Genomic DNA, 15,201 nt, shown 5'->3' on the forward strand with positions numbered 1-15,201 from the left:
TTATGTCCTTTTGGGAAGAACAAGATTCACATTCTCTGACTAACGCTGATCGCAAATTTTGTGTGCCCCTTGTCAAAGGTCGAAAAGTTATATTTTTGCTTAAGTTCCTATCAAAGCATCCTTTACCCAATAAAACAAGTGCTTTTCTTCAGTTTTTTTTGACAGGAAATGCTCTTCTTTAGTTGATTTGTTGTTTGAATTGTTTGGCCACACGGAGTTTTCATTTTTAAAGCAACGTTTAAAAATTTATCTTTTTTTCGTTATTCGCCTATAAATATTTTTTTAAATGCTAAAAATTTTAGGTGTTGAGGACTATTAAAAAGCGACCGAGAAAGACTAACATACATTGTATTGTAACTAAAATATTTTATTTTGAAAATGCCAAAGCCAAAGAGGCCGAGAGGAGGAAAAAGAGAGAGGGAGCTAAAAAGAGAATTGAAAATGTCGGATGAAACGAAAAGCCAAGTTGATTACGCCATGGAGGCTGCGTCGGGACCTCACTTTTCCGGCCTCCATCTCCGATCATCTCCACCTCCACTTCACTCCTCTTCTTCCTCTTCCGCTCACAAACAGCCCTTTATCATCGGTACTCATCTCATCTTTTTATGTATTATGCTTCTGGTTTCTTCTTTTTAATTATTATGTATAATTGCGTTGTTCAATATGTGTGTTTTCTGTTTGACCTTGAGTAGGAGTCTCTGGAGGTACTGCTTCCGGTAAAACTACTGTTTGTGATATGATTATTCAGCAGCTTCATGATCATCGCGTTGTGCTTGTTAATCAGGTACTCCTCTCTCTCTCTCTCTCTCTCTCTCTCTCTCTCTGCCCCCCCCCCTCCCTCTCTCTCATTTTGCAAGTAGTCATTCTGTTCGTTATCAAGTTAGTCATGTAAACTGTATTGTGTTATCTATTATTTTAAATGATTGAATGTTACAAGTTTTTCTATTGTGATCATTGCACATTTCCTTAAGCTGTTGCGTTTCCTCTGCAGGATTCCTTTTATCGCGGCTTGACCCCAGAAGAATCTAAACTTGTGCACGAATATAATTTTGATCATCCCGGTAATTGTGCTCGTAATTTTAGTTTTTTTTTTCGAAAAAAAAAAGATATTTGTTATGGTGTCACTGGTGACCTCGAATATGTTGGGATGTATATTGTTCAGATTGTCAATTGCAGAAATGTAAGTACACACACATCACACATGCCTTCACGGAGCTTGAACCCCGACCTCTTTCTAACAATAGAAAACTAGAAAAGAGGTGTCAACTAGCCTAAAATGCTTAGTATGTGTTGGAATGTTTGTTGTTCACTTCAAGTAGCGGTGCAACTAGATTAAAGTTGTGCCTTGATGTGGAAAATTTGGTGCACTAATTGATGAAGTTTAATTTTTTCTGCAGATGCTTTTGACACTGAGGAACTTTTAGAGTGTGTCGAGAAGCTCAAACTCGGGCAGTCTGTACATGTTCCAATATATGACTTTGTAACACATCGCAAGTCTACAGATTCTTTTCGGCAGGTGTGTTTCTGCAACATATTGATTTTAAATCAGGCTCCATTTGTTTCATGGAATACTTTCCTGATTTTCCGATTTTATGGCGTTTGTTTGATTAGAGTAAAATGTTTTCCTGATTTTGCGAACATGAAATATTATTTGAGAGGAAAGCGATTTCCCGCAATCACTCACTATTGTTTTACTGACTTTCAAATGATGGGGAAGGTAAAATATTTTTTTCTTAAAAATACTTTCTCGAAAATTAGTTTACGAAATTAAGTTATTTTCCATCAAACAGATGGAGTCTTAGGCTTAGCTGTTCATTGGCAGGGTAATTAAGTTGAAGTTATATATTATATGTATGTCTGTAAGTTAATTTTTTTTTTCATTTCCACGCCAATCTGCCATAAAAATTGTAGATATATGATAATTTTATGTTGTTTTCAACAACTTATGATTATTTATTATACGCTTTTCTTGTACATTTATTTGATACGGTTCGGTATTTCAGTCTTGCAAAGTAGACAATAATGTATAACACCAGGTACATTATCTGAATCAGGCACAATATAAATTATCCATGTTATCTTTTCATAAAGAATATGAGCCTTTTTAAATTTTTCTTTTGAGCTGAATGTTATTTTTTTACTATGTATAATTGTTTAGGTTAACGTATCAGACGTAATCATATTGGAAGGAATACTGGTATTCCATGACCAACGTGTCCGTAACTTGATGAATATGAAGATTTTTGTTGACACGGGTTAGCAATTCACCCCTTCTTTTTTGTTTTGTTTTAAGCTCTCCGCTCATCTATGATTAGGATTCGCGTGCTATATTTGTAGATAGGCTTTTTTTCTGAAATTAAGTTTCCTTTTGTTGTTTAGTGCTATGTTGAGAGTTTTTTTGTAGAGTGTTGAGCTTTCTTCTCTTTGTGCATAATTATTTTCAAACTCCCCTAGAATGCAAAAATAGAAGCAAGAGGATAGTCAAAATCATCATGTTTTTCTTTAAATTGCATCTAAATTACTATAAATATTGCTGTGATTATATTTTAAAACTTTAAAGGAGTAAGAATTTGTTATATTTCCAACTCCTCTTGTTATTGCAATTTTAGTAATTCTTTTAATGGGAATATTTTGTTATTACATTCCTATATTTTCAGTTTATTTTTCAATTCAAAATTTGTAGTTTTGTCATATTCTGTATACTTTATGAATGCTTTAAGTAACTTTGTTTTGTTATGATATTGTTTATTACTTTTACTATGATACGTTGTACATACATTACATTATTGAAATTATTTCCATATATGCCAGTAGTAATATTCCCACTTGTATCCTCTGTCTGCATTGTGCTGATGTCCAGATGCTGATGTGAGGCTTGCTCGTAGAATACGACGTGACACTGTTGCGAGGGGCAGGGATGTAAACTCTGTTCTTGAACAGGCAAGCCTTTACTTCCTATTATTAGCTTATTAGGTAATGAATTGAAGTACCTTCAGGATGCAGAATCTTAGTCTATTAGTTTAATTATTACTTTCAACTGTTAGATTTTTCTCTAAATTTCGAGAGTTTTAAAGCTGTTATTTTTAAATAATTCTCTCCCGGTCAGCAGGTCCGACTTAATACATTAACTCAAAACCGTTTAGTTTAATTGCTAATTATTGTTAATTGCGCAAGATGATTAATAGTTATCCTCTTTCTAGGGCCTTGCTCCCTGTGTTTAGGACACTAAGTTTAATTTTATAAGAAACATAGAAAGAAAAATATGAGGTACATTAAAGTATAAAAAGTGTTAATGATAATGGGTAGTTGCACATCTTTTAGGCATAGTCGTATTAATATTCCAAATTCATGCATTATGTAGAAAGTTAAGGCTATGGTCTAAACCTTCCTTATACCAGTTTAGCTTTGTTAGATATCAGGATGGACAAATTCTTTAACATTTTATTCTGCACTGAGTATACTTTTAACATAATATGAGGAAAATGAACTAGTGCACATGTACATATCTACTTTGGTGATGTCCTGTGTTTATGAACTGCACCCTTCCCCATATGATATATACACCAATTCTTAACGTTCTAATTCTTGAAACTCCATTGTCCTTGTTATTCAAATTGTTTGATGAATTTGTCTTTGGAGTACCTGTTCATTTGTAATTCAGACCAGGTTCTAGTCAACCATGCAATCTTTCAAGTTGCTTATAAATAACCTTAATTGGGTGGCTATCTTTTATCGGATTTTTGCATTCTAGGATCAGTTTTCTATAGCCTCACTCTATTAAATCAACCGAACAAATCCTTATTTGAGCATTTCAACTTTCTACTATTTACCAATAAATTTATGCAAATATGTGTATGCTTTTCTTTTGCTTGTTTGTTTGCTCTAGATTTTTACTTCATGAACTTCATTTATTATCTCAATGTTAAATGCATTTGTTTTTCTTAGATTTTCTGATACCATTTTGTAGAAGAGTAGCTTATAAACTTAAAATGAATTAATATTAGAAGAAACATTTTAACTTGTTTTAAAAAAATTCTCTTTGTTCAAAAACTGTAGGGTTACTTATAATTTTTAGGTTATGATTATTTTTACCTCAGATTACTAAAAAGCTTCAAATAGTGTTCCTATTTGGATAATATGGTTCTATGTTAAAATGTTGTCTTAAATTTGGTTTTGCTTGTTTATACAACTGTTAACTACGACCTGTTGTGCTTGTCTGATGTAGTACTATAAATTACCTGTCAAACTATCTCAAGAAGACTTACTTTTAAACGTGGTATGTTCACTAGCCCATATGCTCTAAATGTGGTGTTATTTTTCTAATTGATCTGCATGGGGAAGTGTAGAAGGCCATTTATCTTATGCATATGCATTTGACATGGATATTTGTCGGGACTCAAGTCTAGTTAGCTTCCTCCGTTGAATTGAAAAGATTACTGATGAGCAGTTTTGGTTATAATCAGTTGCCTCCATTTAGAAAATATTGCAAAATTTAATGCATAAGTTGATGAAGTTCAGCAGTAGCCTAGTAAAGGTAGAAAGGAAAGTTGTAGATATCCTTAGCTGAAAGCCGGTGCAATAATCCAAACTGGGTAAATGATCAACCAGCATGAATTAGTAATCTTGGATTTATTTAGGTGGTTAACCACCCTGGTAAATTTCACTTCTGTTCTTTTTAATGTATATTTTGTTATGGTATTCCCATTGATGTTGTTTCTTTAAACTCGAATCATTTAACATGTCATGTATTCTGTTATCATATGATGATATGTTAGTCACTTGTCATTATAACCAATTTAGTCCATATTTAATTTTGATATCAATATAGCTAGTTTAGCAAAGTCTCAATTTGTATTTATGTTGTTGAATTTGCATTTATATTGTTGATTGCGCAGTATGCAAAATTTGTGAAGCCTGCTTTTGACGATTTTATTCTGCCATCAAAAAAGTATGCTGATGTTATTATACCCCGTGGAGGTGATAATCATGTTGCCATTGATTTGATCGTACAACATATCCGCACAAAGCTTGGCCAACATGAACTTTGCAAAATTTATCCCAATGTATATGTAATTCAGTCAACATTCCAGGTATGCTCTTTTGTTATTTGTTTTATAACTCAGTAATTTTTTGGTAGTATAGGCCTTGCGTTTGTTGTTGAAAATAATGATACACATATATTTGAATTACTTGCAATCTCTCAAATGTCTTGTTGCTCCCAATTCCATAATTTTTGCTCATACTACACATTTAGTCTTTTTAGGTTAATTGCTATAGCAAGCAACAAAAGGTTACAAGAAACCAACTGAAATAAATAGCAAGGTGGTCAAGTAATTCTTTTGTTCAAATGTTTGCATTCAAAACCTTTTTAACTTACAAAATTATGTCCTTGTACTTCAGAACTACTTTGTAATGTGCAATTTTTTTTTAAAAAATAGTCTTGTATATATGTCATACTTGTGCAGGTTTGCATACACATGGATGCTCACATATGTGCCTTTTGTGTGTTTTTAAATGTATTAATTATTTTATTTTCAATATGTGCTTCTAACTTCTAAGTAAATTCGTGTTATTTTTGGATTTCTGCTACAGATTAGAGGTATGCATACACTGATTCGAGATCAAAAGATATCAACAAATGATTTTGTATTCTATTCAGACAGGCTTATCCGCCTGGTACTCTAGCTATCTGTTTTTAATAACATTTTATATTAATCGGACCTTTCTGCTTTCGAACTATACATGTATGAATGCCAGCCTTATTTAGCTCAATCCTCAGGTCGTGGAGCATGGGCTTGGCCACTTACCCTTCACAGAGAAACAAGTGGTTACTCCAACGGGTATGTCCCTGAGAAGATCGAAATTTCATCTCTAGATCCCCTCCCTAAGTACTGCTTGGTTTGTCCGTAATCTGTTAAACATTACCTCTAGTCTTGGGGTATCCTACCAATGCTTTAGTTGTGCCAAGTTCGATCAATGCATTTTTTCTTGGTTGATGCTTAAATTGGGAGCTGCAAAATTCTGACTATGACTGTCTGTAATCACCCGAGTTAAATAGGTCTTTTATTTACAAGGGGCATATTAACTGTTTATTGTGTTATGTGGTGCTTGTATAAAAGTTCACCAACTTGCAATATAATGAAGAAACATAAATGAAACTTGACTTGACTCAAGTGCGTAAATATGTGTTATCAAATATCCAAGTGGCTAGGCGGTTTTATGCAGTGCATGCTTCTATTATTTAACATTATTTGCATGTGTAAAGAGAGAGGGGGGGGGGCTGTCGATATATCTGAAAACCATAAATTTATGTTATAATTTCTTTAATTATTTGTATCACATTGGACTTGTTCTAATTCAAGAATCATTTGTGGCGAGATTATTTTGTTGGGAAGGCAATTTGGAGTCATTTTAAATGTCTAAACTAAGACTTTTGGGACATCACTTGTTTATAATAAAGTATCAGGGCGTTTCACGAGAGATGATGTGAACTCTGAACTTTGAAGTATTTAGTTTTTCACTTTTTTAGGGTGCCAAGATATTTTCTTTTCATATAGAGCTTTCTACTTGTGTAATATAAATATTTCCTGTGTCATCAGACAGTCGGTATTTCTTTCACCATATTAATCCGATGTAGGATAGATATATCCACTACTGACTTGCATACATTTTAAAAGGCATTTACCTACAGTTTTCAGGATCTGAAAATGATACAATTTATCTGTTGTATTCATAAGTTGTTTGCTTCATTTATATTTCAGTTTTCTGTAATATAATTTCAGGATCGGTATATGCTGGAGTTGATTTCTGCAAGAAATTGTGTGGAGTCTCGATTGTTCGAAGGTGAGCGCTGAGGAATCTTTAAAACAAAAGAGTATTATGTTTAAGACTTCTGTTTTGTTAGTCATGCTATGAAGGAGTTGATTACATATTTCAGCATTCCCTTCTTTTAAACATATATGAAACTCCAATATTATGTTACACCAGCAGGGAAGGGATTCACTACTGCACTCTTTCCGCTTGTATGACATCTAGTATCTCGCTGTTTAGCTGAATTTTTTTTAATTATTATTACATTTTTTTGGGAGTGCATCGGAAGATGCTTAAGATATGCTACCAACTGATGATGCTCTCTTATAATCATTGAAATGCTCATAATCTGTAACATATCTTTCTTAACTACTTCAAGCATCCGTCTAAATCTGACAACTGATAGTAATATTCTCCATTAGTAGTTGCAATTTCAAAAATCAGGTACTATGATATCGTATTTGTTTAAGTAGATATTTTATGTGCTTATCTATACAGTGGTGAAAGCATGGAGAACGCTATGCGTGCTTGTTGCAAAGGAATAAAGATTGGGAAAATTCTAATCCATCGTGATGGTGATAATGGTAAACAGGTATAGTGTTCTAATTTCTAAATTTATTTCTTTGAGTGTGTTTAACACTTTTTGCTGTTGAATTTTTTGCTCCTTGGTTTTTGAATAACATTCATTTGTATATTTATAGCTTATAACGAAAAACTTCCAAAAGATATCTCAGAACGACATGTCTTGCTCTTGGATCCAGTTCTTGGAACTGGTAATATTTATTGCATATCAAGAGAGTGAGGGAGGGGGATTCCTTTTACTTTCACTTGTTTTCTGAAGTTATTACAAAATAACAAACTTCATTCTTTTATTGAAGGCAACTCAGCCAACCAGGCGATTGAATTACTCATACAGAAGGGAGTACCGGAATCCCATATTATATTTCTTAATCTTATATCTGTAAGTGTTATAAGTAAATTGTTTGCATTTACAGTTATGCCTTAGAGTTCCCTTGTCACTGATTCATTTGTCATTGATTCGTATAGGCTCCTGAAGGAATACATTGTGTCAGCAAGAGGTTCCCAATGCTTAAAATAGTTACTTCAGAGATTGATGTAGCATTAAATGAAGAGTTTCGTGTAATACCGGGTATGGGGGAGTTTGGAGATCGTTACTTTGGTACCGATGATTGATTACTCAGAAGAGTGATATCAGCAATTATCTTGGTGTTTACTCTCGAAGGACGTACCACACCAGCATATGTAACATAGAGTTAGAGAGTGTAAATGTAGATCAACTCGTGCACACAAGTGAGTTTGTATTTTGTCTTTTATCTAGCAATTATGTTGGAGGAAGCTTTGAGTTTTGCATATATATATAAAATCTTTGGCTACTGCATGAGGAATGTGATGTATGATATTCTTAATTGTTTAATGGTATTATTAACCCAGAAACCTGACAGTTTAAGTTTGATTCTGGCATTCAAGTGTTTGGGACCCGTACCTCAAGTTTAAATAAGTTGCTTAACGAAAATAAAATATTGCATTCTCTAAATATTTCGTCAGGAGAACTAGTATGCCGGTATTTTAAAATCTGATCCAGTATAGTTTATATTGGCATATATTAGCAGGCTGAATTCTAAAATGTTGTAATGTCTCACTTCTTCTATTATTCCCGAGCAAAAATGTAATAATAGGGCCTATATTATAACAATAACAATAAAACAGAATTCTTAAATTTAAGATATTATCATCGTTTTTTACGGATAAATATAATATGACTGATGGTTGTCGTGGCGGGGTTCTTGATTGTTACTTTGTCCAAAAGGTTGTTGGTGGACTGGTGTTTTAGGTTGGTTTGGAGGTGGTTTATTGAGGTTGCTTGGCCCCTTGGGTTGGGGGTGTTGATTGTGGCTTGTTATGGTGTGATTGATTTTGATGCTGACTTGCACAGAAGATCACAAGTTAAGACCAAATTAACAAAAAACTTGGCTTGAAAGATTGGATGTTAGCTGCTTAGAAGATCACAATTAATTACTGATGCATGACTGAAACCTGGGTGGACAGTTTTAGAGGTTCTCAGCTTCCACGTACTCCTTCAGTCCTACATACATTATTTATATTAATAATAATTTTGTGCTTCACCCAATATTCCCAACTCAGCAACTCCCATGTTTATTTTTTCTATCGATACTATTTTTAATAGAATAACAAATTATTCTCTTTAAACTCCTATCACCATCTCTGCGGAGCTGTTATGCACATGCAACTAGGCTGGCAACAATTTTACACATGTTTCGTGTAGGTGGATAAGTGCAAACTACAAACCCCGCTACCGGTACAAATGGATCTAGAAATTTTTGAATATCGGACAAATTTTATTAAAATATTTTTATATTTTTAAATTTTGAAAAGACACTTTTATATATTTTTAAAAATTTTAATAATAAAAAAATATAAAATTTAAGGTGTCCCTGATACGTCTTACTAGATCTCCCCTAATTACATGTTAGTAGTTTCTAACTTTGTACATAATAAAGAAGTTGGCTAATTTAGAATTACCACAAGTCCTGACATTGGCAACAAATAATACGAATACAGAGTACAGTATTAGGATTACTAGAGTCGTAGCTGAGCGAAACCAGCACTTTGCCACGTAATTATTGAAAAGGATTCAACATACATACAAACTCCGAAAGAACTATTAGTGTTTATTTCTTCTGTAGGCAGGAGCCTGTATCTCATTCATGCATTTAACATGAAAACAAATTTTCTTACCCGAAAAGCAGAAAGGATAGCCCCAATACTTGTGATTTTCCGCAACCCATTTCCATCCCGTAAAACGGATGCAATCTTCAGTAGGATATTTCTCATCACAATGCAAGCATCTGGATTCCACATTATCTAGGAGTTTCAGCTTAAATCTTCCCCAGATCATGTCTTCCTCAAGATTCGCACAAGTGGGATGCAGGTCATGAGGGTTATGGAGATGAGACTTGGTAAAACACCGATACCTGAACCCCAGTATGTCCAATCCACATGCATCGCAGTAAGGAACATCTTCGCCTGGAGGTGGACTTTTATGATAATCGAAATCACAATCTTCCAAGAGAGGGTGTCGGAGAGTGGTAACTTGTTCTGCTGTAAAGCAATCAAGGTGAAGATAAAAATTGCAGAGTTCATCAACACACTTGAAACATGTTCTAGAGCCAGGCATCTTACAACCGTTACACTTGTAAGGCTCTCGAGCATGATGTTCACGTAGTGTGTGCTTGTGGCTTCCATGTACAAATTCGAATTCACTCTCTGCTGATTTTCCCATCTTGTCTAGATCATCAACCTGATTAAACAAGAAAATGAAAACACGAGAATTTTTGCACGCAAAGTATATGAGATGATTTGATTCAAGTTTACATACACCATTTAAATTGAATAATAAACATTGAATAATGAAAGTCGGGAAGATAAGAATAACTATATATACCAGCAGAGGAGGATCATATAATTATAAGTTGCATGTTCTTCCACTGTTTAAGCTGCTGGGGGGGATGTGGCTATAATTCATATATATAAGGCAATGTCACTACACAGTTGTTGCAAACAACTTGTCAAATATTCTTTTAATGATTGATATGTATTCATAAATTAAAACCTCCTAAACTTTATTAACCACCGATGATTTATATGTTGATTATATTCCATTGCAGCAAAAGTAGAAAATATTTAAAGCAGAAAATGACAGTATTGGGGAAAGAGAGAGAACAAATTAAATGCCACTGGTTGGAATATATATGGTGGTGGAGTGGTGGACTACTAGTGGGCACATGCCTATAACCCATTACTCTCCTATTAAGTATTCATTTAATTTAATTGATCAAATTAAAATTTAGATGCCTCGAAATCAAAGTCTTTACTAATATCTCAAAGAATGCTTATGCTTGCAAAAATACTCCATGTAGGGTAGCAAAATAAGAAATTGATCTAAAACATTTATTAATGATGTTTAACCCTTCATCATATTTAATTGTATGTTCTCTCATATTTACATTTATCATTTCAAAGTGTTGTTGTGGCGTTTTATTTTACATGAGATGTAGCTTTTGTTACGATTTTACTCATGAAAATTGAATACATCTTAAACCGGGAGAACAATAGTTGGAAAGGATATTAAAATGTAAAGAAGATCAATTATAGCTATGTTGAAGTCTTTATTATATTCAGAAAAGAAGAACATGTTGGAACTTTTTGGCAGCCGCCAACACTACTTTCAAAGCCCAATATCTTTATGAAACGATAATAACTTACATCCTTCCATTATTGGGCCGCGAGAAGTCCAAGTTATATAAACATCTTAAAAAGTTTAGTAAAATTTGTTTCTATCATGTCCATTGTCAAGAGTCTGTGATCTCCTGTCTTGATTTCGATCCTGACACAATCTGAAAATTAGAACTTATATTTATATATAACTTATTTTGTAAGGTTATAAGTTATATTTGTTATAAAATGTATGTTGTTTTGGAAACCTGTTCTTGGTTATAAAAACAAAGGGTGTTCAATTAACACTGAGCATCAAAACCTCTTCTTGATTCTAAAAACTTAAATCTTGTTACATATTGAATAGTGATATCTTTATTTGTTTTCTTAATAAAAAGTCGAGAATTCAAATATTATTAAAATAAAAAATTTGCAACTCTTTTATGATGGGTAAAAAAAACTGCGTACAAATTCTCACAGCATAATAACATAATGTACTGAAGCAGGCCTCACAAGTAAAGCAGGCCACAGCTTCAATAGCAAATTTTATAGTAATCAAGAAGCTGAGAATAAACAACATCAAAGTTTAGGAACAAAATTTAAAAAGCAAAAAAAGCACGAGTACACCATATCACCACTTAAGTATCTACTGATGTAACAATTCACATGACCATCTCAGCTAAATAAAAGCATGCACCATCAGCGACTTCACCTGATCATCTTCAGTTACCCCGGGGACGACGAAGCATACTTTCCACCTGATTATGTTCAAGTCAGATACATTTTCCACAACAAGGACCCAAAAAACTGATTTTCAGTGAACATATATGGGATAAAGTACTGTAATTACCTGATCACCTCCCAAGCCAAGGAAAAAAGAAAGTGAAAGGCTTACTAAAGGAGCTCCCACAAAGGCAGAAATCATGAGATCCAAACCCGCAATTGCAACAGGCAAAGCGAAACCAGCTACCCCTCTTGCAGAATCTTCCAATCTCGATCTACTGAGTTCCAAGAAATAAGTTCGCTGGTCGTCAGTACTACCTGCATGCTTGTTTATAATTTGGTTCTTGCAATACTGACTGACTTTTGCTCTAAGGCATGCTACATGGCATTCGAATTTCTTTGAACTTCCCCTGACGACTGTATAAGTGTACTTATAAGCCCAACCAAATCCACGATCTCGCGTATCTTCTCGCTTGCAGAATATGCATTTCATTCCAGCGGACAACGACATTTGACAGTCAAGTTTTAAGCTTAATTCAATTCGACCACCATTTGAATTGTAAGTTTCCAAAAGCTGCCCCATTTGTTGCTTGTGATAGTTGATAGTAGAATTTGATGCAGATGCTGTCAAATTAACAAGACAAAATGGATGTATATATATTGCATTGTTACTAACATATGAACACCCCTGTATCTGCTGGTAACATGCGACACACCTCTGTCCTGCTGTGCCCTGGCCTTGAGAGAAATTGAAGCTAACAGCAGGGTAAAATGAGTGTCGTAAAGTTGGTTGAGGTCGAACACAAATCTCGTGAAAATAGTAATTGCAGCCATTGCACTTCAAACATGTTCCTACACCAAATATGGCGTCTTTGCATATGTTACATGTACGCAACAAAACGTCTCCTGTTCTCACCAGATCCTGTCTGGAATGAACACAATTAGCTTCTCTATTACCAGTTTGCCTTTGCGACGACGACATTTTATCAAATTTGCCTGCATGTATAACCAATTAGATTGGAAGCACTATAATGAACAGACATGCATGAAATAAGACATTATAAGTCATCACTTTATCTTTATAAGCCCCACAAGAAAGCCACTGTACTGAAAAGTTGATTATAATTAATTCGTCCAATCAAAACACCAGTTTCTCAAATCACTTCTTAAGTGATAATCGGTACCTTTAATTTCTCAAATAAAAAATATAAACAAAAAGAAAAAAAAAATTATTCAAAGAAAACATAAACAAAAAATTAGTATCAAAGAGAACTTGTAGTTGTAGATCGAGTAATTAATTATTAGTAGTTGTCCAACATCTATATGATTATTCAGAAGTTTTCTAATTATATTATTTTTATGTGGTCAACATGGAGAAAACAACTTATATAATATATACTTGGTATTTACAACACAAGATGCCCTCCTATAGGCTATAGATGCATGTTTTATTATCCATTTTCTTTTCAAGGAAAATGTTTAACATTCATATTTTTATGGTGATTAATTACACCTCTCACCCAGCAACTAAATTACCAGCTTAATCAAAATCTCGGAAGTGATTATATATGTCCCTAATTAATAAAGCTAAGACAAGACAAACAGGAGTATAGATGGTTATTCGGGAGATACTTTAAAATATTAGTTTAATACAAGTAGTGATGGTTATTTAGTTGTATATATATATATATGCAATATTTACAATTATACTGCACTATAAATATAAGTTTTCTTTATAGTTAAAACTCACTCTCACAGTCGAAACCTTGATCTCTCTAATTAAAAACCTAATTCGATCACTGCGTCAACTGTTCAAATATAAGTTACCTGGTTATATAATATTGCAGTAAATTGATAAGAATTTAGCATAATTAGAGAAACTTAAGCATTCACTAGCTGACTATATATGTACCAAGAACTATATTGACAACATGCATCTGAACCCCCTTTTTTTTGTCATCAAGGTGCATCTATATACCACCTAATTTTGACGACATACATATGCCTCTACATTCTATATACCACTTAATTTTTTGATATGGATGGTTAAATAACAGTACTTGTGTTAGTTTCACAGATCTAAGGAGATCTTGCTAATATTTCCATATTCCATATATTAGAATTAATCCCTTGATTGAGGGATTTGTGTGTGTACCTGATCAGAAGGGGAGACTATTTTGTCGACTACAAAATGTTCATAAACTTAAAACTTGAATTAAATATCAACAAATCTATAATGAATAACCAAATCATTTTTTTTATATGGAACTAAAGATGCATAGACTCAAACTATATATAGAATGATGCAGATTGTGAAGCAACCAATTAAGGAACGGGAAACTTGAAGTAATTACTAGTTATTAAAGTTGGTCACATATATGTATATATAGAATGCATGATTACCTTCAAACCTATATATATATATATATGTATCTGTTATGCGAACTGCTGATCTTTGTCAAAATGTATATACATACCTGATCACATGATCATGGGATCTAAGAAGGAGATCTAATCGAGTCAACAAACCATTATATATATACATTAAAATCCCTGGTTTGGGGGGAGAGAGAGAGAGGGAGAGGGAGAGGGAGGGAGGGAGAGGGAGGGAGAGAGAGAGAGAGAGAGAGAGTGTTTTCTTTGTCCGGATAAATAACTCAATAATTTATGAAATACTAGGAAATCAAAGCATATTGAATAACAAACTATATATTTCATATTGATTATATGGAATTGGAGATACATAGAATATCAGACTGTTGAATGATGTGATGCAGATTGTGATGCATGCAATTAAGGAACACAAAACTTAAAAAGTAATTACTAACTAATAATCAGTACAAGTGATTTTAAACAATAGAGGAATTGAACGCAAGATAACAGAAAGCAGGCAGACTGCAGATCAAGAAACTGATGGAATAAATAATCACAATTGGTTATAGAATCACAAACGGAAAAGAAGAACTAGTAGCAGTAGACTAGTAGGGGGGGGGGGGTGTTGGAATTCTTACAGGTTGATTTTCAAGAACACTCCAGTGTGTTTGTGTTTACTCCCTGCATCTTTTCTCATTTATATACACATACATGCCATTTCCCAACGCGTATGTAACACGGAGATTAATAATAGGGTAAGTTCACCTTAACTACGGTTACCCAATGAAAATACATGAGTAAACCTAATTTGGTTACTTGTTGGTCAAGAACATAACCACGGAAATTTCCTTCTCACTTGTGTGCATTTTGAGATAACATATTAATTAATTACTTATTATTATTCATTATAAATAACAAATTAGCCAATGAATATTTAAAATGTAAAATAAAACATGGAGGGCTAGCTAGATTAATATTCAACAATGCAAGTAGTTTATATATTTTTGTAGTAGAAACCTATATATATATATATATATATAT

General features: G+C 33.4%; 2 protein-coding genes and 1 long non-coding RNA gene across 6 annotated transcripts; 1 reads left to right on the forward strand and 2 right to left on the reverse strand.

Moving 5' to 3' along the window:
* The first annotated feature begins 347 nt into the window (after positions 1–347).
* On the forward strand, positions 348–8,282 carry LOC141712107 (uridine/cytidine kinase UKL1, chloroplastic-like). 3 transcript variants are annotated; one of them, XM_074514910.1, is made up of 14 exons: positions 348–586; positions 693–784; positions 992–1,061; positions 1,398–1,516; positions 2,159–2,255; positions 2,861–2,940; positions 4,914–5,090; positions 5,593–5,676; positions 5,780–5,840; positions 6,783–6,843; positions 7,309–7,402; positions 7,512–7,583; positions 7,689–7,771; positions 7,858–8,282. In XM_074514910.1, the coding sequence occupies exons 1-14, from the start codon at positions 379–381 to the stop codon at positions 7,907–7,909; spliced, it is 1,350 nt and encodes a 449-aa protein (XP_074371011.1). In that variant the 5' UTR covers positions 348–378; the 3' UTR covers positions 7,910–8,282. The 3 variants fall into 3 exon arrangements, with proteins under 3 accessions (XP_074371011.1, XP_074371010.1, XP_074371012.1); XM_074514909.1 differs by having other exon boundaries at positions 350–586; positions 4,896–5,090; positions 7,858–8,281; XM_074514911.1 differs by lacking the exon at positions 7,512–7,583 and having other exon boundaries at positions 350–586; positions 4,896–5,090.
* A 1,076-nt stretch (positions 8,283–9,358) lies between these two features.
* On the reverse strand, positions 9,359–10,701 carry LOC141712108 (uncharacterized). Its single transcript, XR_012571524.1, has 2 exons — positions 10,295–10,701; positions 9,359–10,150 (listed from the first exon to the last, which is right to left on the reverse strand). It is a non-coding gene; the product is annotated as an uncharacterized LOC141712108 (long non-coding RNA).
* Positions 10,702–11,478: 777 nt separating this feature from the next.
* LOC141712109 (uncharacterized) lies at positions 11,479–14,926 on the reverse strand. Of its 2 annotated transcripts, none has more exons than XM_074514913.1 (3): positions 14,265–14,772; positions 11,915–12,783; positions 11,479–11,822 (listed from the first exon to the last, which is right to left on the reverse strand). In XM_074514913.1, exons 2-3 carry the CDS (start codon positions 12,767–12,769, stop codon positions 11,787–11,789), a joined length of 891 nt encoding a protein of 296 aa, XP_074371014.1. In that variant the 5' UTR covers positions 12,770–12,783; positions 14,265–14,772; the 3' UTR covers positions 11,479–11,786. The 2 variants fall into 2 exon arrangements, with proteins under 2 accessions (XP_074371014.1, XP_074371013.1); XM_074514912.1 differs by lacking the exon at positions 14,265–14,772 and adding an exon at positions 14,799–14,926 and having other exon boundaries at positions 11,480–11,822.
* Between the last annotated feature and the right edge of the window lie 275 nt (positions 14,927–15,201).

This window comes from Apium graveolens, chromosome 3, assembly GCF_009905375.1.
Source record: "Apium graveolens cultivar Ventura chromosome 3, ASM990537v1, whole genome shotgun sequence".
Taxonomy (NCBI): domain Eukaryota; kingdom Viridiplantae; phylum Streptophyta; class Magnoliopsida; order Apiales; family Apiaceae; genus Apium; species Apium graveolens.